The 27753-nt window shown below is 48.7% G+C and overlaps 1 protein-coding gene across 1 annotated transcript in view; it reads right to left on the bottom strand.

Annotated features, from left to right (window-relative positions):
* The window catches only part of DNAI1 (dynein axonemal intermediate chain 1), a 60573-nt gene that overhangs the window by 13886 nt on the left and 18934 nt on the right, over nt 1-27753 (bottom strand). The window contains exons 2-12 of the mRNA XM_040963178.1: nt 23446-23478; nt 22105-22203; nt 21833-21913; nt 16685-16811; nt 16263-16378; nt 15851-15967; nt 14853-14912; nt 13106-13240; nt 9320-9404; nt 5628-5745; nt 5274-5317 (exon numbers count right to left, since the gene is read on the bottom strand). Coding sequence (XP_040819112.1) covers nt 5274-5317; nt 5628-5745; nt 9320-9404; nt 13106-13240; nt 14853-14912; nt 15851-15967; nt 16263-16378; nt 16685-16811; nt 21833-21913; nt 22105-22203; nt 23446-23478 — 1015 coding nt within the window. The remainder of the gene's footprint in view (nt 1-5273; nt 5318-5627; nt 5746-9319; nt 9405-13105; nt 13241-14852; nt 14913-15850; nt 15968-16262; nt 16379-16684; nt 16812-21832; nt 21914-22104; nt 22204-23445; nt 23479-27753) is intronic.

The following is a 27753-nucleotide window of genomic DNA, read 5'->3' on the forward strand; positions in this document are numbered from 1 at the left end:
CAAAACTGCCAGAGCTTTGCATTCCCAGCTCTGTGTGTGGTTTGGATTGAATTCCCCTAACTCCATCCTCCTCTGTATGAAAGAGCCTAAGCTGGGGACTAGTGAAGGAATTTGAGGGTTCTCTGGGCTGCAGGTTTCTGTAAGTGGCTGTAATAGCGGGAAGAAAAAATATGGAGGGAGAGACATTCGAGGGAGAGGGTTGCTGGCTGGGACTAGTGCCCCTGTCCTACTTGGTGCTTTTGCGAGCTATCTCCTTCAGCTGTACTGAATTCCCTTTCACTGTGTGGACTACTAGCCTGTGGGAGCCTTTTCCAGGAGGCCTGCTCAGCCATTCAGCCACCTGGACTGTCTCCAGTGCGAGCCTCCTTGCAGGGCAGGAGTTCTTTCCCTCAGTCTCCCACAAACGATGTTGGGAGCCTGGCCTGGTGTGGCGCCCCGCTGGCTTCCCTCTCTGTGGATGGGCTTGCCTGCTGCTGCCCCTGGTCTGCAGGGTGATCTCTAAGCCCTCCCTTACGCTCACCTTCAGTGATCCACCAGAATCTGGGGGAGGAGAATTGACTCCACCCATGCAACAAGTGGGGTCTGAACTGGCACTTCTAAGAAAGCCTTACAAGGGCTGTGGGGGGGGGGGGCGGGCATGTCACAGAGGTGGCAAAGGCTTCACTCTACCATGGACTGAAGCAGGCCTGTGGCTTCCGCTTCCAGAGCCCTGAAGGAACAGTGCCCAGGAAGGGACAAAGATTGATGTCTTCTGGAATTGGCAATAGTCAGCAAGGGGGCCTAAGCTCCACAACCTTCACCCCTACAAGGTCATGACAGGACTGGATCACAGTAGGAGCATGGGGGTGTCACTCTGGAGCATTCTGCATGTTAGGAGAACCCTGGGCTCCTGGCTCAGCAGTTCAGGGAATGCCAGGCAGGGAGAGGGCATGATGGGGCATGAGACTGAAGCCAGGTCGGCAGTCAGGAGGAAGTAGGTGCCAGGCTGCCGTGACAAGGGTAGCAAGCCAGCCTTGAACAGCAGGCTTCCTCTCTTGCTGTGGCATCCTAAATGAGTCCAGCCCAGGACCCGCTCCAAGGCAGCAGCTGTTTAATCACTTCCTTATTCAGTCATACAAGAGGAGCTTGGTGGGGGCATGTGGTAGGCAGAATAACGCCCCCCCTCACCAAAACATCCACAGCCTAATCCCCAGAACCTATAAATATGTCACTTTGCATGGCCAAGGGACTTTGTAGAGGCGATTAAGTTAAAGACCTTGAGATGGGGGGGATTATGTTGGATTATCCGAGTGGACTCCACGTAAGCACAAGGGTTCTTATAAGGAAAAAGAGGGAGGCAGAGGAGTCGGAGAAGGAGATGTGACGACAGGAGCAGATGTCAGCATGATGCGATTGCTGGCTGGAAGGGGGCCACAAGCCATGGAATGTGGGCAGCTTCTCCAAGCTGGAACAGGATAGGAAAACAGATGCCCTCCCTTCCTCCTCTCCTTCCCCTGAGCAACCGGAAGGATCGAGGCCCCTGCTGACACCAGACTGCAGTTCAGTGAAACCCATGCTGGACTTTTAAACCTCCGGAACTCTAAGGGGTTTGGGCATATTGTTTGTGGTAATTTTTGACAGCCGCGATCACACACTAATATGGTAGGCACGCCAAGAGGATTGACCCACACTCCACTTTTCCCAATCAGAGAGAGAGAGAGAGAGAGAGAGGGAGTGGTTCCCTTGGATGTTCTTCTTCTTTCTTCCCCTGGGATGGTGTGGAAGCAGGCCCCTCTAGTAGTCAGGGAGATGGACTGTTGGATGCTATGACCCTCAGCTCCTCTGATGACCACAAGGAAATTTTCCTTTAGTTTCCCATATCCAACTTTGCCATGGATTCTGCCTGCCTTCAAGGCCAGGGAAGCAGCCCAGGGCTGCCCTTGCCATGGACTTTGGTTGCTAGAGGACTCCAACTTCATGTACCGTCTCGGGGCCACGGTGCCCAGTCGGGCTCAGTCCCCCAGGCTGATGGATTTATCCAGGCGCTCTCATTCAATTAGAGCTCATATTTAAACAGTGTGGGAAATAAGAGCAAGGCCTGGGAGACAGAATACATCAAGCAGGACATTTAATTTGATTTAGGGAAAATGAGGCAAACATTTGAGAACCTAAATAACTAACCAGTAATTAAACTAACAACGGGAATGCTCTCGCACTCCAACCCAGCAAGCACAGTGGCCTTTATGGACTGTATTTACAAAGAGACCTGACAACATAATTAGTCCTGTAAATTTTACACAGCCTGCAGCCGACGGGTGATGGATTTTGTGTGTGGAGGATGAACGGGAAGAAATGAGGTGGATGAATTTCCATTTTCAGCAAATGAAATTAACACTGCTTAATTAGTGAAGCTGACAAACAAATGATCAGGAGAGATTTAAACCCCCTAAAAATGTCACCTCTGGCCTACGAAAGTGGCTCGGGGACGAGGCAGGGTGTGGTGGGAGACTGCGGAATGGGTTCAGAGCTGGGAATTCAGGTCCTACCCTTGGACCCTTCTGAGGGAAGCTGGGACATGGTTTGACAGTGGGACGACACGGCACCTGGCTCCCTGCCCCTCCAGGCCATGGCCCATTAGGCAGCTTCCTGTCCCCTTGCCTGCGGTGCCCTCCCTGATGGGTGGCAGAAGGCTCTACTTCTCTGTAGTGAACCGACCAATGGGCTGCTGACACCAGTGTGCCCTAGAAGTCCCAAGGCCACCTCTTGAGTGGACTAAGCCTCCCCACCCCCATGTTTCTCCACCTGCTTTCACTTGCTGACAGTCTCTTTTCCCACTCTGCTTGGAACAGGGAGCCTGGCTGTGGGGCTCATCCAGATCTGTGCCCTTTAAGTAGCCTGACATGCCCACCACCTGATACCCAGCAGCCACGGAGGAGAGGAAGTGTGAATGCTTTGCGCACCGCGGCAGGCAACTGCCTAGACTCACTTTTCCCCACCTGCTTGCCACTGGCCTGGCTCCAGAAAACAGGGGTTGGCCCCAGGCCTGCCTGAGGTACATGCCTACCCCTGCCAAAGCTTTATGGGACCAGGTCACAGAATAGACAACCTGGGAATTGCAGGTAAAAGGTTCACGAGGTTTGGACTGAGCTCACCAGTGCCAAACCCAGCAACAAATCCCAGTTCTCACGGCCGTGTTTGCTCTTGTGAAGCAAATTCCTGACTATGAGAAGTCAGGATATGGGAGCGTCTGTGGCCGATTCTGGCGAGGACAGGCTGCTTCTCACAGCGACCCTTTCTGGCAACTAGGGTGCCCTCTACCTACCTCTTTCTTTACTACAGAGGCACTGGGTACCCACAAGCACGGGACTTTCAGAGGTGACCTTGTGAGGCCTTTCTGAGTCTCAGACTGGCTTGGCTCTGCTCAGGCCTCTGCAGGTGGCCCTAGAGAATAGATGTTTGCCGGAAAGCAGGCCAACCAGTCCCATGCCAGGGACAGCAGCAGCAGTAGCAAATATCGCTGCTATTGGCACGAGGCCCTGCTCACCCAGAGACATTTCTCTCCGTCTTTTTGCAAAAGCAGGGAGAGGGGGCTGCTGGGGCACCTGGGAGAGCTGTAGGGCCACCAGGGAGGACACGATGGGATAGCCAGCAGGTGTTCCTGCGGCTCACCTACATAGCTGCTTCCTCTGTCCCAGGGTGCCTTGCAATCCCCCTGTAGCCTTGCGGGATGTCAGCCTCTTTACATCCAAGTTTGGAGATGCTCCTGGCCCCAGGTACACATATAGGGAGTGACCCTCGAGGAGTAGCTAATTGTGGGCACTACTCGGGCAGAAGGACAAAGAGACTCTTCCTGGGTATGGAGGCTGTGGGGCTTGGGCAACCTGAGATCGTGTCTTTGTGGACCATGTCCTGACACGTGACTCTGGCCAGCTGACCCCACTTCTGCTGCTGGGTAGGAGGCTGATGGAGCTAGAACCCGTAGTCATTTCCTTCTCCTCTCACTTTCTAGGGGAGCCCCATGCCCCCACCTCTGTCCAGGGCAATGAGCCCAGGCTGTCAACAGTCTCGTGAGGGTCCCCGCCTGCTCCTGGGAGGGCCTGCCCGCTGCCCGCTGCCCCCAGGCCCCGGTCCAGGCCCAGTAGCTGCAGCCGAGGGAGGAATGTGCTTGGTCCCTGCCAGAGAGGGCGGTGTTTGCCACTTGGCAGCTGCCCACTCTCACGAGTGGGGACACAAAGCAGGCATTTAGGGCATCCTCAAAGGCCGCCCAGAACCACAAGACCGGGAGCAGCTCCAAGGCCTCCTTCCTGAGAGGAATGACAAGCACAGGCTCCTCCTGGCCTGCCCCTATCTCCCTCCCCGCAGCCAAAAAACGGGGTGAGACAGGCGTGCTCCGAGGGGGCAGGGCCTGGGAGCTCCTGTGCTTGCCAGCCCGCAGCAGCTTGAGAATGGAAAGGTTTTACTGTCGGAGAAGCCGAGCCTCCCCGCGGCAGAAGTTGGTAGCTGGGTGGGCAGCGGCGGCTCCCGTGAGGTGCAGGGCCCTCTCCAGTCAGCCAGCGGAGCCAGAGCGCCCAGTCCAGCACAGCGGGATGGGCTTCTTCTGGGCTGAGGGGCGAGAAGGGGAAGGCAAATGGCCTGACAGACTCACTGCCGCAGCTGCAGGTGCACAGTGGTCCCCAGGGTAGCAGGGGGGCCCAGAAACGAAATTTGAAGCCCTTTCCACCCCACCCAGCTCCAAGGCTCAATCTAGAAGCCCTGATGAAGAGGCAGGGAGAGGCCACCAGGTCCTCTGCACAGCTGTGAGTGACATCCTGCCATCTGTCCTATGGGAGACCTATACCAGGCTCCCGCCAGCATCCCGGCCTCTAGCCCCAGGCACCCCATTCCTGTATGGGTCTGCTGTCTGCCCTTCTTCTGTTCTTTCAGGGGCTGCCCCCTTGGAGGAGATACCAGGATTCTTGGGAACAGCTTACTCAGCCTTCTGAGGGTCTTCCCCGGCCCCCTAGCCAGCGTCACTGCTGTCACATTTTTCCTACCCAGGCCACCCCCTCTACCATCAGTGTTCTGCAACTTCCCCCACACCCCCTCCCTTCTCCACTGCATAACACATTAAGGCCCAGTTGGCACATTCAGCTTGGTGCATTCGTTTGCCCAGCCATAACTGTCGGTCTGACTGTGGATCTTCCCCCACTGGACTGGGAGGCCCCTGAGGGCCATCCGTGACTGTGCCCTTCTCTGTGTGTTTCTCATGTCTTGGCATAGGTTTCTGCCAAGGAAGGAGGAGCCAGGTCACTTACAGGAGCCATGTCCCACTGCAAACAGATCCTTGTACTTTGGATTCCTGCAAAAAGAAATATGAACACCTTGGCACAGGCAGTGGTAGTCTGTAGTCTGCTCACGGGCCTGGGTCTTCCCATGGGCACAGTGCCTAATTATGTAGAAAATGAAAACATTCATGGTTCACAAACTGGTAGACTTAGGCTGATCTTGAAACCCTCTAGGAATTCTCCCCACACTCCCGGTTCTCCCCCATACCTCCATGTTGTCACCCTCAAAGTGGTTCAGTGCAGTATAAGGGTCTAACTATTTCAGAGTCTGGGATGCACCCAGCACTCGTGGGACTCAGCCTCTGTTGTAATGCCTATACTCACCAGCAGAGGGCGGTGACGGCCAGGTGCTTGGCTTTGTCGTTCTGGAACTTCCAAAGCGGCAGCAGGGTGCCTTCCTGGTCCCGGTATTCATCAGCTGCGTCCTCATAGTACTTAAAATCTTAAACAAACAGAATCAGGTCACCTCACTGGGGGTGAGGGTAGGTGGGTGGTGAGGGGGCTGTGTGCCACATAATGACAAACCCAAGTTCACAAACCACAGTACTGTCTTGGCCTCATCCAGCAAAACAACAGACCTCTTGTGTTTGAATGGAAACAATGTAGTGCCTGCCTGGAAGCAAGGTTGCCAATGTGTACTACTTAATACACGCAGAGCAGAGCGCATGGGGAAACATCTCGTGCTTAGTAGGCTGTCCGCTGTGGTCACTGTCGTCGTTGGAGGTGAACAACTATGGAGTGGCCTTGTCTGCATGTCTGGCAGTATTGAACTCCCAGATTTGCATTCCTTGTGCCCAGGAACCCCCCCACCCCCAGCACTCCAGAAGCTCAGATTTCAGGGGGTGCAGCTGCCAGGTGCCCATTATTAGTTCCATTTCTTGTGCTCCTGAGTCCCAAAAATGCAGCCCAGCTTCCTACCTACTGCTGAGCCTCACTGAAACAACGCTGCGTGGGTTCTCCGTGGGTTCCCTGAACCCAACCTCATGCATGCCTCCCTGCCTCCCGCTTTCTCCAAACTGGGGGAAAGCCTCATCCATCTATTTGTCTGCAGCTGACATCTGGGTAATCCTTGACTGATTTCCCTTCCCCATCCGTCATTTCTCTTACTTTCCTTCTGGTTGTCTTTCTAATCCACTGACTTCTCTCAAAACCCACAGCTACTGCCTAGGCTCATGCCCCAATATCCCTCAGCTGGGCTGTCATTCCTCTAACTGCTCTCCCCGCCTCGAGCCACTCCTCCTTCAGCCCACGTTTTGCAGAGCTACCAGAGTGAGGACATAGGATCTTACCGAGCCCCCTTCCCCAGCCCCCTGAAGCTCCCTGAAGTGGTTTTCTCCAGGTCAAACCAAGGCTCAGGGTCACTGCTGCGACATCATTTCTAACTGTCCATGCACCTTCCATATCACATTGCACCAGTGAGTCCAGCTGGTGTGTGTGTGTGTTTGTCAGCTTTTCCATGCCTACAATGTCCTGTGCTTCCTGAAAAATTGCTGCTTATTCCAGCTTGAAATCAGACTCCTCCCCGTTCTGTAAGGTCTTGGTTTTTCTTTGGAAGAGAGTACCTTTCTTCCTTCATCCCAGCCCTGGTTCTCCTCTACCAAGACATCTTTCACACTGTATAGCCTCTGTTTCTCTCTGTCCCATCTCTCTCGCCAGACGGCTAACTCTCACAGGACAAGCTCTCTGTTGTATTCATTTTCTGGATCCTCCACGTCTGGCACAGGGCCAGCTCCAATGCAGACACTCAATGGCTGCAATGAAATTGATCAGCAGAAGTGAAACAGTTCTTTGGTGGCCTTTCCAACCAAGGGTATCCAATTAGAAAATGAATCTTCCCATTCAACATGGTCAAGGACAGGCCCAGGCAGTTCCTCAGCCTCTCTCACAACACCCCATACCTTGAGGTTGCCAGGCTACATTCAAACCTCAAAAAAAAAAAAAGAAGTCTCAGAATAAAATAAATAAACAAAGGATCTAAACCATCAGAGAAGACATAAGCCATGGTCACTTCAGAGTTTCCCAAGCTCTTTGAACATACCTCATTTCAGAGAGGAGGTTAATTGGTAACGCTTCTCTATTTTCCCTTCTCCTCCATGACTACACTCTCCCAAAGGGAAAAGAGTAAGCAATTAAACAAATCAAAGTTCAATGCATTTTTATGTGACTGCGTTCTTATAAATGAAAGTGGTTCACTAAGGCCAGCTTCTCTATGGATATTAATCAGGTTTGCAGCCCTTCGGTGGGCCACTTGCAGAAGCTGGGTTTCAGGAAGCCAAGCTGTGTGAGTGACAAATTCATTCAGAGCTGCTGTGTACTTTGACAGCTTTGAAAAGGACTCAAGGTCGTTTTCTGGGCTGAATGATAACGAGGGGGCTTGTTGAGGCTGCTGGTCTTGGCAGCCCTGGTTTTTATGTCCCATGGGTGAGCAATGAGCATCAAGTAACCAAGAAGGGCCCTACGCTGTCAGCAAAGGAGACCAGCCAGCAGCCAGGAGCTGCCAACTCCAGGGAGGCAGCTGCTCCAAATAAATACACAACCTCTTAGGGAAATACAAGCCACTTGGGAATGTGCTGCTCATGCCATGGGAAGGATTGCATTTCCCTGGCACCGTCAAAGACATGAGAATTTCCCAGGCCCCCCAGATTGAAGCATCTCTGAATCAATCTCTTTCTTCACCTCATCACTAATTAATCAGCAGGATAGATGTATTATTGAGTGTGTTCATTGGAACAACGTTTAAAAGGTCTCTTCCAGCTTGGTGCCTTTGCAGCCAGTCTGCTAGTGAAGTGCTCAGGTCACGGAGCCAAGGGGCCCCGCGTTCGAGTCTGGTCCCACCACTCACAACCCCTGCTGGCTGTGGCTCTGAATGAGCAGCGGCATCTCTGCCTGAAGTTTCTCATCTATGAAATAAGGATCATAATGATATTCACCTCACAGCGTGGCTGTCGAGAAGAAATAAAACGCCCGGCACACAGGCCATTCCCAGTGAAGGCTGGTGCTTGTTTTTCATTAACATAACTGCTCCCCCCCCCCCGCCCGCCCTTTTTTTCAGTCCTCTATGACGCAAGCAGGGGCAGGTGTGGCAAGGCCCATTGCACCACACAGCCAAACCTTGCCTTCTCTTCTGTCCTTTACTCTGCCCGATTGCATCCTCCTCCAACCTGACTCTCCTGGAGCTGTGTCCCTGCTCTGGAAGGTTTACTATTCTTGACCCATCTACAGAGAAAACTCATGATCCCCTGCCTGCCTTTCAAGGCCCTTTTATTAGCTGGCCCCCACTGCTTCTCTAGCTAAACTCTCAGAACTTTCCGACAAGGCCCTAGTCTGCGTCAAGGAGCTTGCTGTTCCTTGTCCACAGAAGCCATTCCTATTGGTTTTCACCACAGGGTCAAGGATGGTGTTGTCTTGTGACCAGAATGCTGTTCTTTGCTCTCCTGTTGCTGAAACCCTTCCGATCCTGTGGGAGCCAGTTTCTGGAACCCTTTCTTTAGTGTGTGCCTTCATCTCTCCTTTTCCTTCTTCCCTTCTTAAAGATCCTTGGGGAAGTTTCTATCCATCCTGCACATTCTTGCATTGACAGTATCCTCCCCAACTCAAAGCCAGACAGAGCAGTGGACAGAAGAAAGATGCTCAGATCCTGGCTTCAGGTTACCTCTGCCACTCATTAGCCAGCCAGCCAGGTGGTCGGTGGCCTTGGCCTCAGCCAAGTGTAAAACAGAGGGAACCATTTCTACACCATTTCCCAGGATTGCTGGGAAGATGCCTTTGGGCCGTTAAGGCACGGGTATTTTTTGCCACCCCATTATCAGCTCTCATCACTAATGCCAGTACTGCTTCTGCCATCGTTCACAGCTGACCTGTGTAACTCCTGTCCTCCCAGTAACTCAGTGATTTTTTTTTCCTTTCATTCCACTTACAGGATGTAACTTGAGATCTTCAAGCACCAATCTTTCCTGAGGAATTTTTTTTTTGGTAATACGGGGAATAATAGTGGTTGCCAGTACCTCAAATCTCACCTTGAGCGATGTCATCATATGTATTCTGATTGACCATGCGCTCCACAATTTTAGCAGCTTGAGTCACCTTGGTGATGTCGTCTGTCTGTAGGGGGGAGGGGAGTCAGAAGTCACAGGTCCTCAAAGGGCTGTATGCCTTCTAGCCACCGTTCAGACTTGTAGGTCATTTAGCAATGTGTTCCTGACACTGTCTACTCCAGAGAATTCTGCATATCTCAAGGCTTAGCTCCCCGCCACCCACTGCTTGCCAGGAACCCCACCTCACAAGTGACACAGGAGCCCTGAGCTGACACACCCAGAGCTGGGGCAGAGCTTACTTCTTGCTCTTTCATCCTGAGCTTATCTAGGAGGAGGTGTGTTTCTGAGCACAAATGGGCACTGAAGAGGACTGGAGGGGAGAGCATTTGAGGACAGACCGCAGGTTTCACTGGTTGAAGACAGAGAGCCTCTACCAGCTTAAAGATTAAGGCCTGACAGATATCATGACACAACTCCCCAGCCACCAGCCCCCAACCCCTCTTCTCTAGTTAAAGATAGAGGAAAACACAGAGGTCGAGGGAGGGAGACAGATGTTCATACACACGGAGTATGAGGCAGAACTGTGATTCCCAACCCCACAACCCTACCTTGCCCACTTCTCAGACCAAAGAGCATGCAAGAAGTTTCACATCAGGGAAAAAGAACTGACTTTGCACCCCCAAAAGCAGTATTTTATTCTGTGAAATGCCACAAATCCACAGGAGAAACCACATGGCTGGTAAGTCAGGGAACAGAGAATTAGAGGCTAGCAAGAAAAACCCTTAGAGTTCAGGGCAGGTGGTAGGAATAAACTGGTTGAGTGAGAAGAACCCTCTCCTCTCTGCTCCCTCCCCATCCCCCTGCCAAAGGGGTCCAAGCCAGAAGTGGCACTGACAGAAAGTGCTGAAAACGATGGGTTCTAGAAGCATACACACATGCATTCCTGTTATATCTCACTGACTAGGAGCCAGGTGGCAGCCTTGAGCAAGGGACTTGACGAGTCCTCATGAACATGGCAAGACAGTTAATGGCATCCAACTCACAGGATCACTGTGAGGATTAAATGATTTGCACATCCTAAACTACTTAACCCAGTTCTCTGTGGTGTCAGAGGAAACACACAGACCAATGAGGAGGGAGTGGTTCGTAAAGCCACATCTGGGGAACGACCCTGTGAGGGTCTTTCCCAGACCTCAAACTCACTCTGAGGGTATCTCAGAAACCTGACCAGGGAGCATGTTCATTGGACAAGTACAACCACAGTCCCCAGGACTCCTTGCCTAGTCCAGAGTCCATGCCTCACTTTAGGGTTCCAGTGCCCAGGTTGGCCAGTGATCATGCTCAGTGAGTGAGAGAAACAGGGTTAGTGCAGTTTATTCTAACCCAGAGCAGAGGATCCTCACACTTCTAACATTTTCGGGTCTTGGAACAGAGAAGTGAGCAGAAGCGGACACAGTTCAGAAAGAAAGCAGAAGGGTGGGTACCTATTGGTTTACACACATCCCCTATCAGAGTGTCTGGTTTCAGATCTCAGGTTCGTTTCCTACTCCAGCTTCCTGCTAATGCACACTTTGGGAGGCAGGTGATGGCTCCAGTGACTGGGTCTCCCAAGCAGGAGACCTGAATTGAGTTACTGGCTTTCTGTTTCAGCCTTACCTCAGCTGGCCATTGTGGGAGTGAGACAGCAGATGAGAATTCTTTCTAGTCTTAGTATTCCTTTCACTCTCCTACCCTATTCCTCAAATAAACATTCAAAAAATAAAGCATAACTCCCTTTTAATTGTATCTGGCTTCTATCCTGGAATGGATCAGAATCATTTTCCTGTGAGCAGTCCTGGGAGCTCTCCAAGGTGCTGAAAACCAGCCCCCAGCTTCCCGTGGACCTTGTCACTCCCACCCCATTCCCAGTCTCACTCTGATTTCCACACTGCAAGTCTGGATCCTGACCCAAACTTTTTTTTTTAAAGATTTATTTTATTATTTTTTCATTGGAAAGGCGGATATACAGAGAGGAGAGACAGGAAGATCTTCCGTCCGATGATTCACTCCCCAAGTGAGTGCAACGGGCTGATACTATGCTGGTCCGAAGCCAGGAGCCTCTTCAGGGTCTCCCACGCGGGTGCAGGTTCCCAAAGCTTTGGGCCGTCCTCGTCTGCTTTCCCGGGCCACAGGCAGGGAGCTGGAAGGGAAGCGGGGCTGCCGGGATTAGAACCGGCGCCCATATGGGATCCCGGGCGTGCAAGGCGAGGACCTTTAACCACTTGCGCCACCGCGCCGGGCCCGACCCAAACTTTTCAAATGTCCTTCATCGTCTCCCTGTGATGGCCCACCCTCCCTACGGTGACTCCTTGCAATTGCATCACTCTAACTCTCGTGCTGAATATCTAACCTGAGCTATCAATACTTTCAGGAAACCCTCTAATCGTAACCTTTACAGTGATTCCTACACAATCCTTCATGGAAAACCCATTCCAGCATGGCCACATCTAAGTGTCTAGTATTTATGGTACCTGTGGTCATCTCTGGCCTGCCTCTTGGCCCTGAAAATTCAGGCACAGATAAATCCAAGGACTGAAAAGACAGAAAAGCCTGTCGCTCTCAAGAGAACCATGAGCCCTTGCCCAGGGAAGTGGGGCCTTATCTTCACATCCCATTATCACCCTAGGTAAACTCCCCAGCCAGCTCTCCTACATGCCCCACTAGAAAGAACAAATAGGATGCATGTCTCTGCTATTCCCTGGACCAGCACTGCTGAATCCCTGCTAGCCCCCAGCATGATCACTGGCCAACCTGGGCACTGGAACCCTAAAGTGAGGCATGGACTCTGGACTAGGCAAGGAGTCCTGGGGACTGTGGTTGTACTTGTCCAATGAACATGCTCCCTGGTCAGGTTTCTGAGATACCCTCAGAGTGAGTTTGAGGTCTGGGAAAGACCCTCACAGGGTCGTTCCCCAGATGTGGCTTTACGAACCACTCCCTCCTCATTGGTCTGTGTGTTTCCTCTGACACCACAGAGAACTGGGTTAAGTAGTTTAGGATGTGCAAATCATTTAATCCTCACAGTGATCCTGTGAGTTGGATGCCATTAACTGTCTTGCCATGTTCATGAGGACTCGTCAAGTCCCTTGCTCAAGGCTGCCACCTGGCTCCTAGTCAGTGAGATATAACAGGAATGCATGTGTGTGTGCTTCTAGAACCCATCGTTTTCAGCACTTTCTGTCAGTGCCACTTCTGGCTTGGACCCCTTTGGCAGGGGGATGGGGAGGGAGCAGAGAGGAGAGGGTTCTTCTCACTCAACCAGTTTATTCCTACCACCTGCCCTGAACTCTAAGGGTTTTTCTTGCTAGCCTCTAATTCTCTGTTCCCTGACTTACCAGCCATGTGGTTTCTCCTGTGGATTTGTGGCATTTCACAGAATAAAATACTGCTTTTGGGGGTGCAAAGTCAGTTCTTTTTCCCTGATGTGAAACTTCTTGCATGCTCTTTGGTCTGAGAAGTGGGCAAGGTAGGGTTGTGGGGTTGGGAATCACAGTTCTGCCTCATACTCCGTGTGTATGAACATCTGTCTCCCTCTCTGGGCCTCTATGTGCAATGGCAGAGGCAGTTGTGAAGATGTTACAGCTCTCCTCGCATTTACACTCACCCCGAGGAAATAACTTTCTACCTCAACATTAGCCTCCCTTTTAAGCACCTGCGACACCCTCCCCAAGAGTCAGGTTTCTGTTTTGTTGGACATTCTGGGACAGAGTTGTACCGACTGCACCAGACCTGGGACTCCAAGGATGTCAGCTTCCTCATGGCCATCTTCTCTGTTTTTTTAGCCACTGGGGTTTTTGCTTTCTCCTTCTCTTTGGTCTTCTCCTGTTTCTCAAGTTCCTCCATGTAGGCATCATAGATCTCCCACTAAATAAGAATGGATGAGAGGGGTCATTACAGGGCATATGCCTCACTCAGCCTGATACTCTTCTGCCTTTTGGGGCTTGAGAAGTTGGCCATGTTAACCCCTGGCACAAGCCTCCATGATACCCTCTGCCTGCCCATTGTAACCATACGCTCAGGGTCCATTTTCCTTGTTAACTCTCAGATCTGCAGCAGGAAAAAAGAAGGGCAGTGGATATCTCTGGAATGGATATATTTACCCTGAGGCTCAGGCTGTGGGTCATTGGATAGAGACAACATGGTGCTAGCTTGAGACCCCAACCAGACAGAACAAATGGGCAAGCATCAGTCTAGCTCACATTTTTGTTGATGATATATAGAATCCTGAATTGGGAACTTTTAAAATGTTTTTTTTTTTTCCCAATGGAGAGAGAGTAATATATAATGGATCAGACTACCTATCTACAACATAGACCACACCCTGGCACTAGAGGGAGATAAACAAAATGTGAAGGAAGGGCCCGGCATGGTAGCATAGTGGCTAAAATTTTGCCTTGCACGCACCAGGATCTCATATGGGCACCAGTTCTAATCTCGGCAACCCCGCTTCCCATTCAGCTCCCTGCTTGTAGCCTGGGAAAGCAGTCTAAGATGGCCCAAAGCCTTGGGACCCTGCACCCATGTAGGAGACCCAGAAGAAGCTCCTGGCTCCTGGTTTTGGATCGGCTCAGCTCTGGCCATTGTGGCCACTTGGGGAGTGAATCATTAGATGGAAAATCTTCCTCTCTGTCTTTCCTCTCTGTATATCTGACTTTGTAATAAAAATAAATAAATCCTTTTTAAAAATATAAAGGAAGCCCCAGGATGGCCCCAAAGGAAGTGGCAGGGCTCTAAGACCTAGTAAATGTCCCTGTTATCACTGTTCCCCAGAGCTGAGCAGTCACTGCCACCTGGAGGCCAGATACGCATACCTTTCATTTAACAATCTGCCCACAGGCCAGAGCTCCCCACTGAAAAATATTACCATTACCTCATTTGGAGCCCTTCAACAACCCTATGAAATAGCTTGCCATCTTCCTGAGTCAAGAAAAGAAACAGGAGCATTAAAGGCGACATGGCTTTCCCAAGATCCTATAACAAGAACAGCACAGTTGGACCTGTGCTAAAGTCTCCTGATACCATAATCTGCCCAAGTCAGCATGGCCATCCAGGAAGAATTCATGGGGAGAAAGGAGGATCGACAGGAACATGGCAGGCTTCTGGGAGGGCAGGGTCAGAGTGCAAGTCCATCAGAGTCAACCACAGGCTCCAAAGAGTCCATGAACTGATGCTCTCCCTGGGTCCTGGAAGAAGCTTCAGAAACCATTCCTGCTTCTAGCTAGGACAGCCTTGCTATAGGGATGGGGTGCATGTAGCTGGGCCAGGGCTCACTTGGTATAGCCCCACATCTCATGGATCTGGTGTTCAAAGGTTGGCTTGCACAGGACCATGAGCAAGGGAGGGCAGACTACCAGAGGAATTCTCAACCAAGCCCTTTTCTTTTGCTATTGAATGAGACAAGGCTGCATTGGGGAGATGAGGCAGGAATAGGGTGGGGAGATGCATTGATAGGCTTCAGGCTGGCCCAGTGTCTTACCTGATTGGCTGTAGCTGAAAAGTTTGTCCTGGGAGGAGGCTCCATCTGGCATTCTCGATTCTAGAGGGCAATGGCAACAGGAAATTCCACAGAAAGCCCTCAATTCCTTCTCACTTAACTCAACAGTACATCTTCAGAAGTATTTTGGTGTAGCTGAGGGAGGCACCAGACATAGAGCTGGGGAAAGTAAAGAGGGGCCTGGGCAGAGGACCAAAGATGCATTCAAAGCTCACAATAGGGGCAGCGAGCCCGACTGTGCCAGTCTTAGCCAAGATAAGTTGAGAGGTAAGCAGATCTGTAAGAAGGTAGACTCAGACAACTTCCAGAGGCAAGACATAGAGGTAAGCCTCTGATAGGTCATTGAGCTCATGTCCATCACCCTGAGAAGGCTTCTCCCTAATGCTAAGGTATCTGGCACCACCACGGGAGTATACCTCTTCCCTATTGCATGTAGCCCAGATAACAATCTAGGGATCACAAGGATGATATACTGCCAGAAGCTCACTCTGGCAACCCGCCCCCCATCATCAGTAGATTCATTTCTGTAGAACATTGTCCTCAGGTGGGCTATTCTCGCATCTGAAACCCCGAGAGTCTCTCTTGGCCTCGTTCTTGGGATCTTCCATACATATGTGCCAGAGAATCCTTACAGTTCTTTTCCAGCGGGACTACCAGAGACCACCTGATTCCACCCAGGTCTACCTGGGTCCTAGGCTCCCTCAAACTTGTGGTTCACTGTGACTCCCTCTCATCTTTCTGGGACTTGATTTCTATCGCACCTTCAAAGCTTAGGTCAAGTTCCAGCCTCCTGCTGAAGTTTTGGGGACTCTAGCCTCCTGGTCACTACCTCTGAATTCTTGCCTTGTTGGCTTACAGGGACCTGAATGTATGCTCCTAGATGTCCTTCAACAGCTGTGACATCTTCCCTGACACTCCTGCCAGAAAGAGGGCTGAGAAGTGAGGTGATTGGGGAGAGGAGGTGCAAGCAGCTGCCCTACCCGGAGAGGGTTGTTGAAGGTCTGTGAGGCCCTCTCACTGAAGTTGAATTGGTTAGTGAGTTTTCGCTCCTTGGGCTGCTTAGTAGTCACCAATTCTTCAGTAACATTTTCAACTGCCTGTGAATAATAATAATAATAATAATAATAATAATAATAATAATAATAAAATAGAGAATGAGGACTCAGCTGTGAGAAGGGGGTGGTGGGGAATTGGGACTGACCAGGGGTAGACAGGGAGTCAAATCCTGGGACAAGGTAGAGGGGAAGACAGTGATGCTGCCAGATGTCTTGGCACCAGCGGCCTCTAACCTCTTGCCATGAGCCTCCTCCATCTCACCTTGAGTCACTCTGAAGCCTCCACCCATGGCTAGAGCCAGAAGAGGGAAGGATGGGGAATAAAGGCATCCTGTACCTCAGTTGCAGCCACATCTGTTTGGCTTCCAGCTTCAGCCTCGGCCTCTTTGGGTTCTTCATCTTCTTCGAGGTTTTCCGTCTCAGAAAGTGTCACTCTGGCAGATTCCACAGACCCTTGGTAGGATATTGCCAATGAGTTCAAGGTCCAGGCTGTCTTTCCCAAGCCACAGCAGCAAGGGCCCTTTTGGTTCCTGCTTTTCGGACCCTGCTTGTCCCGGGATGTGTATGTATGTGTGTGTCTGCTGCTGGTGGGGTTCTTCTTAGGCAGAGCATTTCGGGTTGGCTCCCAGATAAGCCAATGAACTTTGAACAAGTGGAGACTCTGAAGAGTCCTCGTTTAGGGGGCTACTGCTTCTGGTGAACAGAGAAAAAAAAAACCCCAGGCTTTGGGCTGCTGCCACAGGCTGACCCACATCCTACCTGCTGCCCGCTCAGCACGGAAGTTCTGTCGCCTTCCTTCATCTGAGTCTTTGGGAATCAGGTTCCCAACCTGGCTGAAGTGGATCGCCAGTTGATTTACAAAGCCAATAAGTTTATACGTGCCTTCCTAAGAAAAGAGGGGCAGGGGAAGACTTGGAGTCAGACCATACTCTCGAATCTGAATGCAGTTTGCCTTTCTTCTGCCAAGGACTGACTGTTCATCCCAGTGTACAAAAGGAAAGGTAGGGCCTACTGCATCAGCCCAGCAGCTTAATCCTTGCCGAGATCCCATATGGTGCCAGTCTGTGTTCTAGCTGCTCCACTTCCCATCCAGCTCCCTGCTTGTGGCCTGGGAAAGCAGTAGAAGATGACCCAAAGCCTTGGGGCCTTGTACCCGTGTGGGAGACCCAGAAGAGGCTCCAGGCTCCTGGCTTCAGATCGGCACTCGCTGTTGAGGCCACCTGGGGAGTGAACCAGTGGATGTAAATCTCTGTCTTTCCTTCTCTCTGTAAATCTGCCTTTCCAAGAAAAAGAAATAAATCTTTAACAAAATTATAATGGGCCAAATCCTCAGCTGAACTGAAATTTTCACTCCTTTTCAGTTTGTCTTACATTTGTTTTAAAGATTATTTTATTTGAAAGACAGATACAGAGAGAGAGAGAGAAAGAAACATTCCGTTCATTGGTTTACTCTTCAAAGGGGCAAAACATGCAGGTCCAGGCCAGGCTGAAGCCTGGAGTCAGGAACCCCACCTTGGTCTCCCACAGATGGCAGGGACCCAGGTACTTGAGCCATTATCTGTGGCCATTCTAACCTCATCAACAGCAAAGTAGACAGAAAAGCTGGGACTCAAACCAGCGCTTGGATATGGGACACTGACTAAGCAGTGGTTTTATCCATGGTGATATGACCCTGGTCCCTCATAGCATTTCAGCTTAAAGAGAATCAAAGAATCCAAATATTTTTAAAAGTTCCTATGAAAGATTTAGTTCTCAGTTCCTCCCCCTTCCAACCTGGAGCAGTTCCAGATGTATTGATTATCTCGTCGCCTATATCCGTGCCAAGGGACACCATTTACCCCCCTTGGCACAGACGTTAGGCTAGGCAGACACACTCATCCAACACACCTCGGGTGGGGCTGGCCTTCTCTCCACCGTACTCAGTAGAAGCCAGAGCTGCCTAGACTCTTAGAGACAACCAATCCCCAGGCCTCCTGTCCCAGAAAAGAAACCACAGAGATTCTGCTAAGTTTCTAAGTTGGCACTAGGCCAGGTCATGAAGCAAATGAGAAGCCAGACTGGATTCAACACCCAGGTAGCTTTGGTCATTCATTCTTCAATGAACAATATCTGACCAATGGGACAAGTATCATTCAGGCACTGAGCAAAAAGCTGATACTACCCTGGCTTTCATGGCACCATCATCAGGATCCTCTAGGCTGCTTCCTTGTTGATCAGCATCCTGGCAACCACTAGAACTGACTTTGAAATCAGTGGTTTCTTCCTGGTTTTCAAACAGTTCTACCTAAACCTTTTCAAGTGATTTAGAGAGCAGTTAAACTTGGATAGCACACTGGAGTGAGCTTCCAGCAGAGGTGGGCTGGAGGGATCACTCTCACATAGCCCACATCACCACAAAATCCTTCCTCTTGTCACCTCCGCTGGATGAGGACGAGGGACACTGCAGGGGACAGCAGCATGACCTTTGATGGAGGCACACAGAATTGGGGGGGTGAATGATTATTTTTCTCCTCATTCTCGCCACTCTAAACTCTAATTTCTCCATCAACTAAGGAAAGATAATCACATTTAGCTTTCCAGATAGTTGTAAATATTGAGCATAATGAAAAACAACCCAATAGCATGGTGTTTGATGCACACAGGTGTTCAGTATCAGGACCTGATAAAAATTGCAACTGTTAGAATGATGATAGTTCCACAGAATGAGTTCTCTGGAGTTGTCATTTGAGATTTTGCTTCATCCTCTCCCAGGCAGTTCACTAGAACCTTAATTTTGAGTTTGGGAATGGAATTCAGACCCCATGGCTTTGGTGAAAGGAGGGGAGGCATGTTCAGATCAGAACCAGCTGCTTCCCCACTCAAGCACATCAAAGCCAAGTGGCTGGGGTTTTTTTTTTAAAGGTTCATTTATTTATTATTTGAAAGGTAGAGTTATATAGAGAGAAGGAGAAACAGATAGAGAGAGATCTTCCATCTTCTGGTTCATTCCCCAAATAGCTGCAATGGCAGGAGCTGAACCGATTAGAAGGTGAGAACCAAGAGCTTCTTCAGGATATCGTACGTGGGTGCAGGGGTCCAAGGATTGTACTATCATAAGCTGCTTTTCCAGGCAATAAGTAGGGAGCTGAATGAGAAGTGGAGCAGCTGGGACAGAAAATGGTGCCCATGTATGATGTTAGTAATTCAGGTGGAGGCTTAGCCTTCTATGCCATGGCACTGCCTGCAAAGTGGCACTTTTGAGGATCTCTCAGGACCAATGAGATGGTAATAAGCTCTAGCAGGGAATGCCAGATGGGCCTGGGAGGCCCTTGGAAGCTTGAGGAAGGTAAGTATTCCTGGGTGCTTGTGGCTATACAGCCAAGGCCATTTGACTCAGAGGATGGGCAAGAAGATTGTGCTAAAATGCACATCAGCACCAAGCCTGGGCCAATGGTATGCCTCTGGGACAGGCACTCTGTCTGAGAGATTCTCAGGTTTCAGAAGGACAGAAGCTACACTCCAGCATCATCAGAGAGGGTCAAAGAACAACTTCAGGGGCCCGGCACAATGGCTCAGTGACTAAATCCTTGTCTTGCAGGCACCAGGATCCCATATGGGAGCTGGCTTGTTTCCAGCCTGCTTCACTTCTCATCAGTTCCCTGCTTGTGGCCTAGAAAAGCAGTGGAGGATGGCGCAAAGCCTTGGAACTCTGCACTCACACTGGAGACCCGGAAGCTCCTGGCTTTGGATTGGCTCAGCTCTGGGCATTGTGGGCATTTGGGGAATGAACCAGTGGATGTAAGAACTTTCTCTCTGTCTCCTCTTTATAAATCTGCCTTTCAAATAAAAATAAATAAATCTTCAAAAAGAAAAAAGGGCAACTTCCTTGTGACTTTTTTAAAAAAAAGATTTCTTTCTTTCATTTTTTTTTTGAAAGTCAAATTTACAGACAGAAGAGAAACAGAGAGAAAGATTTTCTATCTGCTGCTTCATTCCTTAAGTGGTTGCAATAGCTGGAGCTGAGCTGATCTGAAGCCAGGAGCCAGGAGTTTCTTTGGGTCTCCCACGTGAGTGCAGGGTCCCAAGGCATTGGGCCATCCTCCACTGCTTTCCCAGGCCACAAGCAGGGAGCTGGATGGGATGTAGGACTTCCGGGATTAGAACCGGCACCCATATGGCACCCTGGCACTTTAAAGGCAAGGACTTAAACTACTATGCTATCGCGCCAGGCCCGTTTTCCAGGTGTTTTAAAATTTGTGCTGTGGGCTTCCATAACACATGTATTCAAACATTTTAAAGTAAATGGTATAATGTTGAAATATCAAATTACTTAAAATCTTGCTTTGAATTCAGGCTCTGTGACTTTTCAGTTTGTTTTTAATTTAACCTTTCCATCAAATGAAGATAAATTTCAGTATAGAAGTTTCAGTATAGAAGAAAGATGAGTATTAATGGTGAAGTCCTGAGTAAAAGATCTCACATAGTGTCTGACTCCGGTACACAGTAAACATAAAACAATTGGGTCTCAAACTAATGAAATTAAAGCACACAGATAACCCCTACTTTAAGTCAAAATGTGCTCAGAAGCTCCTACTCTCAGGAATTGACCTTGCTATGACTTAACAGTATTGCCCCACATAAAGATATGTCACATACATGTTTACCAAGTGGGACTTCACATGTGTCCAAAAGAAAAGCCCTGTGGGTTACCTACCTGCCTGGCTGTATTATCAAAAGACACTGAAAAAGGCCGGTGTTGTAGTGCATCAGGTTAGGCTACTGCATGTGACACTGGCACCCCAACATACTGGAGCACTGATTTGAGTCCTGGCTGATCTGCTTCTGATCTAGCTTCCTACCAAAGCGCAACCTTGTAGGGAGCAGGTGATGTTTCATGGACTTGGGTCTTTGTCAGCCACATGGGAGACCCAGATTCCTGGTTTCCAGCTCCGATCTGGTCCAGCGCTGGCTGCTACAGCCATGTGAAGAGTGAACAAGTAGATGGAAGATTCTGTGTGTGTGTGTGTGTGTGTGTGTGTGTGTGTGTGTGTGTGTCTCCCTCTCTCAGTCATCTCCTTAATAAATAGATAAATAAAGCCTTAAAATAAAAGAGACATTGACATAAGAACTTTTTCCCAGTCAGGAATGCCACGCAGCAGACCAACTCTTCTTGCCTAAAGAAGGTTTTGTATTCTTCCTAAGTATCTTGTGAGAGGCAAAGACTCAATAGTTTGTGTTTGTTTATGTTCTATGAGAGTGTGGCCAAAAGTTTACGGAATATGGAACTGAGGGGTATTACACTTAAAAATTCTCTATGGGAGCTAGTGCAATGGCTCACTTGGCTGATCCTTTTCTTCTAGCTCTAATTTCCATATGAGCACCAGTTTGATCCCGGCTGCTCCACTTCCCTTACAGCTTCCTGCTTGTGGCCTGAGAAAGCAGTGGAGGATGGTCCAAAGCCTTGGGACCCTGCACTCACATGGGAGACCCAGAAGAAACTCCTGGCTTCCTGGCTCTTGGCTTCAGATCAGCTCAGCTCCGGCCACTGTGGCCACTTAGGGAGTGAACCAGCACTTGGATGATTTTTCTCTGTATCTCCTTCTGTCTGTAAATCTGTCTTTCCAATATAAATAAATAAATAGTTTTAAAGTTCTCTGTGAACTTTCTGAAGCTTTTTTTTTTTTCACACAATTCATTCCAAGATTCTTCGAAAGAGTGGCTTTTCAAGCCCCCTAAGACACTGTAATTAATAAAGCTTCAATAGAGGCAAGGAAGTTTCAAAAATCTTTGGAAAAAAAAAAAAAGAACTGGATTTTGGCCAAGGACATCAGTTCAAAAGTAATCTCTAGAGTAGCTGAGAGGTTTTCCCAATGTAGCAAGTCACTGGTGCTCCAAGAGATAGTCAGGGCTCTGCCCAGGAACACTTACTTTGAAGTTGTACCTGACAATGTTCTGGGGTGCATGTGGGTTATTGGCTGTCAAGATCCGGGTGAACTCCTCCTTTAACTCCTGAGGGACATAGGTAACAAGAGGGTCATACATGAATCCCCATGAAGTATAGGCAGACAACCCCTCTCCACTCCCTCTGCACCAAGGCCCACCACACCCAGTTCCCGGGCAGCTCTTAATACGTGTTATGTAAGAGCGCATCAGTGAAGCCACAGGCTCTAGAAGGAACAAGGATGGAGCTGCTTGCTCACCGCATCAGTCAACTCCAGCTGGTCAGGGGGCCTAACTGTGGCCTTGGACTGGTTCCAGTCATCTTGTCCTTCTGCTACTTCAGTTCCTGAATCTTCATCCTGGACAAGAAACTCACATGAGGGACAGGGTGCCTGATCTACTTGTAAAAGTAAGCAGTGCTAACAGAAATTCCCTCCATCAGGATCCTCCCCCAAGCCAGGCTCCACCTCCACGTGGATACAGAAAGTATAACAGACTGCAAGTGCAGGAGTCCGAAGCAGCTGCTCAGGCCGTAGCTCTCACGGCTGGAAGCCTGTAGCCATCTCGGGACTTCTGGGGGCCCAGACCTAGCTGGAACAGTGTGAAGCACAGAAGTCAAGGTCCAGGACCAGCTAGCTGCCAAAGGCAGGTCTCAACGCCAAGTTGCATAGACATCAGGAAATGATGCCAAGCTGTTCTTTAAACTATGTCAACACTATTTCATCTTTTAACTTGCAAAATTTATATTTTATCTATCATTTTAAGGTTATTCTCCGTACTTGGCTATTTTAAGCTTCATGTTCTATGGAGCAAAAAAAAAAAAAAAAAAAGTGAGGATACAAGTTACAAGTTTTATCTTTTCCTGATATATGTAACTACCTTGCCAAAGTGGCCTATGGCATTTAAAAAATGTTCATTGTCATTAGCAATCAAAACTATGCAAAATTAAAAGTATTTTTTTTCAGTGCAAAACTAGAAAACAACCAAGTCAAAGAGTTAGCACATAGTACTGGTGAGGCTTTGGAAAGACTCATTAACGAGTATAACTTGCCAAACAGCAACTTGGAAATATTTGTCAGAGCCTAGTAATTGTTTATAGTGTCTAGTTCAAGTTTCTATGCACAGGAATTTATATTAAAGCAATAACCAAAATGTGCCCAAAGATTGAAGCGTATGGAAGCTTGTTAGAGGATTGACCATAATAATGAAAAAGAGGAAATATCTAAATATTCAACAGAGTCATATGTGTGAACAAATTATGGTATGGCCTTAAAAAACATATGGTAATATATTAGGTCGTAATTTCAAATGATGCTATAAAAGCATATGAATTAGCAATGAAAGATACTCTAATATTTTATGTGAAAAACAGGCTATAAAATAGCATATAACTATTTGATTCCATTTAAAAATAAATACATGCAATTTTTATATAGAATATATAACATCTTAATTAAGAGGCAGTAGGTTTAAGGGTAATTTTAATGTTTTTCTTTGCACTTGCTTGAATTTTCTAAAAATATGTAGGTCACATTTTCAACAGTAAAGAAAAAAGGTCTATTCATGTCTTGCTAAGAGAATGTGGTAGTCTTGGTACTTACTCTCTTCCTGGCTCCTCTGCCCACGGTGATGCTCTGAAAGAGAAAAATACACAAAGTGAGGCCTATGCAAACTGATGTGAGAATCGGCATATACAGCATTATAGGGGGTGGGAGTGGTATCCACCCAGGGACCTTGCAGACGAGAAGATGGCTTTTTCCCAAGTCTCAGAAACACTCTCAGTGATAATATGGGCTTTTTAGCATGGTCCAGGTGTTCCTGTGTCTGAGGTAACCCCCTTTCTGCATCAGAGGGACTAACCTATGAGGAGCATCCAGGTAACTGAGCACTGGGAGTGTCTCATTTGCAATCAGATCTGTAAATATTTTGAGAGCATTTCCTAACTCCACAGCATGCACAGGTGTTTGGGATTAATATAAGCTTCTTAGGAGCAGGTACTTCATTTTCTATGTACATTATTGCATCCTTAGGTGTGAGGAACCTCTTTCTCTGCCAAGGGTCATTTGGATATTTATAACATCATTCACGGGCCATACACAAATATCAATTTAAAAATCAGCCTGTTGGGGCCCGGCGCGGTGGCGCAAGTGGTTAAATCCTCGCCTTGCACGCCCGGGATCCCATATGGGCGCCGGTTCTAATCCCGGCAGCCCCGCTTCCCTTCCAGCTCCCTGCCTGTGGCCTGGGAAAGCAGTCGAGGACAGCCCAAAGCTTTGGGACCCTGCACCCGCGTGGGAGGCCCGGAGGAGGCTCCTGGCTTCGGATCGGCATAGCATCGGCCGTTGCGGCTCACTTGGGGAGTGAATCATCGGACGGAGGATCTTCCTCTCTGTCTCTCCTCTCTGTATATCCGCCTTTCCAATGAAAAATAATAAAAATAAATCTTTAAAAAAAAAATCAGCCTGTTGTAGATGTGTTGAATTTTGAGTCCCATCTGTAGTTGCCTTGGCAAAGCCAAATCAAATGATTCCAAGGGTTTTTTTACAGTCTGAGGTCAGACATTCTCCACACTTGAATTCCAGAACATAGTAGGTGTTCAAAGACACTTACTGAATAAATGAGTGAATACTATCAAGGCCCTTTATTCCTCATAGCCCTAGGAAAAGTGTTTTGTAGTCTCTGGGCATCAATTTCCATCTCAGTAAAAAGCACAGAATTGGTTATGTTGACCTGACCATTCTGACATGCTCAAATTTTGTATTCCCAAGAGCAGCATGCTCAAGTCAATTTGACAGGCATTTGTGGAGCATCCATGCATCAGTGGGGCAGAGACAAAGAGAGGTGCAGTCCTCCCCAGCTTGCTTAGAGTCTGCGGAGGACAGATGTGTGACCAGTACTCATCTCTCACTCAGCATATATTCCTTCCAAAGTCAACTGTGCAAGTAAAGAGATATGTGTGCAGGGTGCTCAGGGGTACATGGGGACATTTATTCAGCTTGTGGGCACTTGAGAAAGGCAGCCAAAAGCAGCCGGGTGTCAAAGAACAAAAGGCATGCTTTGTTAGCATGAAGAAAATATTTTCTGAAGGAGAAAAAAGCATGAACCTTGACCAAAGGAAAATGGTCACTAAGACTGCAGAATCATCAAACACACAAAATTCCCACTGTGGATGTACAGAACAAGAGGTGTTGCTGATGGAGCTAGGAAGATCAGCCTGGGCTGATGGTGTGAGAGAGGGCCTCTTGGAAGAAGCAGGCCGAGACCCCCAAGGGAGGAGCTGAGGCAGCCGAGGAGCCAAAGGGATCGTAGAGGCCACATGGTGCATTAGAAAGAAACTTCTGCTTGTTGGTCTCTCACTGACCACCTGTGTCATCCTGGGATAAGACATAGTCTCCCAAAAGCAAAATGGAGGGGTTAGACGAGACGAGCTCTTAGATGACAGGAGAGATTGGAAATGGCAGAAGGGAAGAAGGGGATTCCAGGGGAAAAGAGAAAAGAAAAGTCTTGTGGGTTGGGATTGTTGCAGGCAGGCCAGGCAGCAGGAGTCAGGTTTCTGCCAGGTTGCCAAGGTTTCCGTTGATGGGAGCCCTTCTCTGAGGCTGAGCCACGGGAGCCCAGAAAGCACTTTCCTTTGAAGAGCCTCAGCTCCCTAAGGTAACGGGTTGGAAGCATCACAAAGTCCAACAGCTTTCCGGGCCACAACAGAGCCCTGGGAGAGCCAATCACAACCCAAACCACCAGCCTTAAATAGAAAATGAGATCCAGTTACTCCTGCCCCCTGTAAATATGTCTGTAAAACATTTATCTGGCAATAAAAGAACTGACAAGGCAATTTGAGTGTAATTGTTTTTGGCAGTTGGAAATATTTCAATTAACACACTATAAAAGCCACACTATAATAAATGCAAAACAGGCCAATGAAATCAGCCACAGACCTGACTTCCCAACCATGGCAAAGGAGATTGAATGTCAGGCTGCCACTTTGGGCCCTTGGTCTTGCAGAAGGAGAAGCCTGAGACAGACAAGCCTGAATTCCTGAAAAGCTTTAGATTGTTCCTCTCAGAAGCCACCAAACCACAGAAGAAGAAAGCCTAACCTCACATCCCTGGCCCTCCATTACTTGGCTGTAAGTTTTCATCCCTGCTTGTGCTCCTATCTCTCATGTGTTAGGACTCTGAGCTGTGATGCACTGGACTACTAGTCCCTGAGCCCAGGCTGTGCCTTGTTGTCTTTCCAACTTTGCTTTTCCAATTCCTCCTTCCAAGAATGCCTTCTTCCCCTTACCTCTTCCTTGTCACAGGTACCTCCGCCCAACAGAATTCTACCAAGCCAGCCTCTGCTAGTCCTTTAGCTCCTCCTGTCATATTACCACCTTTCACCTAGAACCCTCTGTGATCGAGGTTCCCTTTTTCCCTTCCATCATCAGCATGTGCACTGGCTGTTGTGGCCTGAATGAATAACTATATCTGCAAATGCTATGCTGTATCTGGGTTTTGGCCTACAGGAGGGGATGGTATTATCAAGGCAGCACAGAACTGCAGTGCACATGGGAGGTGCTAGGCAATGCCAGCAAGGGAGACTCACCATTGTTATGCTGTTGACCAAAGATTCTCTTTTCTTGGATAGGTCACACCATTTAGCCAAGGGAAAATGCCTATGAAGGCGTGAGGCAGCAAGGGAATACCAACAAGGGCTGCCATGGTGATTAGTGGGGTAACTGATTTTCCAGTATGAACTCCTATACAACACAATATTTTCCTGTTTTCATTGTCAAAGATTTTTGTGTTTGCATCCCAAGAAAGGGAGTTGCTTTATTCATTCTCAGTGCATCATCTGCTTCTTTCCCAAGTGTATCAGCAGGGAGCAGGACTGGAAGCAGAGCAGCCAGGATTTGAACCAGCATTAATGCCAGCTCCCTGGATAATTTTTATAAGGGATGATCCTCCCTTCTGGCTTAGCCCCACCTTCAGAACTCTCCCTTTGCATAAGGGCAACCATTCTCAAGCTGTCCTGGACACTTGAAGAAGTCAAAGGGCGGTGAGTAGATTCCAAAGAAATCTGGAAAGCTGTAGGGAGGATTGAACAGAGAGTGAGCTGGCTGACAAGAAACTTTTTTTCTGTATAACAGTGGTATCCAAAGAGCAGATGCTTAAAGTCTGTTAGTCTGGCACTGTTTACAGAGGAGACAGGGAATAGGTAGAGAACAGTTGACCACCATCACCATCCCTTGTGGTTAGTGAGCACTCACTAGTGGCTGAGCACTACACAGTCATTACATAGTCAATATCCCTACTCCACACAGTCTTCCTGCAAAGCAGGTGCAACTGATCATATTACAGAGAGAAAGATACCGAGATTTGTTCAGATCAAATAATACGATCAATAGCAAGTTGCTCTAAAGCAAAAATTCCTTGGTCAGTGTTAAGAGATGATGATTGCCTTGTACTGGGCAATGTGGCAACACTTAGATTTATTTTGACTTATAATCCACTAAACTATGAAAGGGATATATTTGTCCATGGAGCATATTTTAGGAATAAATATTTAGGAAGATGAGATATTCCTAAGTTGTTCCCTATCCTGAAGATGCAATACTTTTTCTTTTTAAAGATTTATTTATTTTTATTGGAAAGTCAGATAGACAGAGAGGAAGATCTTCCATCTGATGATTCACTCCCCAAGTGACAGCAATGGCTGGTGCAGCGCTGATCCGAAGTCAGAAGCCAGGAGCTCTTCCAGGTCTCCCACGTGGGTACAGGGTCCTAAGGACTTGGGCCATCCTTGACTGCTTTCCCAGGCCACAAGAAGGGAGCTGGATGGGAAGTGGGGCCGCCGGGATTAGAACTGGAGCCCATATGGGATCCTAGTGCGTTCAAGGCTAGGACTTTAGCCGCTAGGCCACAGTGCCA

This window comes from Ochotona curzoniae, unplaced genomic scaffold (assembly GCF_017591425.1).
Source record: "Ochotona curzoniae isolate NIBS_2020 unplaced genomic scaffold, NIBS_Ocur_1.0 scaffold_3208, whole genome shotgun sequence".
Taxonomy (NCBI): domain Eukaryota; kingdom Metazoa; phylum Chordata; class Mammalia; order Lagomorpha; family Ochotonidae; genus Ochotona; species Ochotona curzoniae.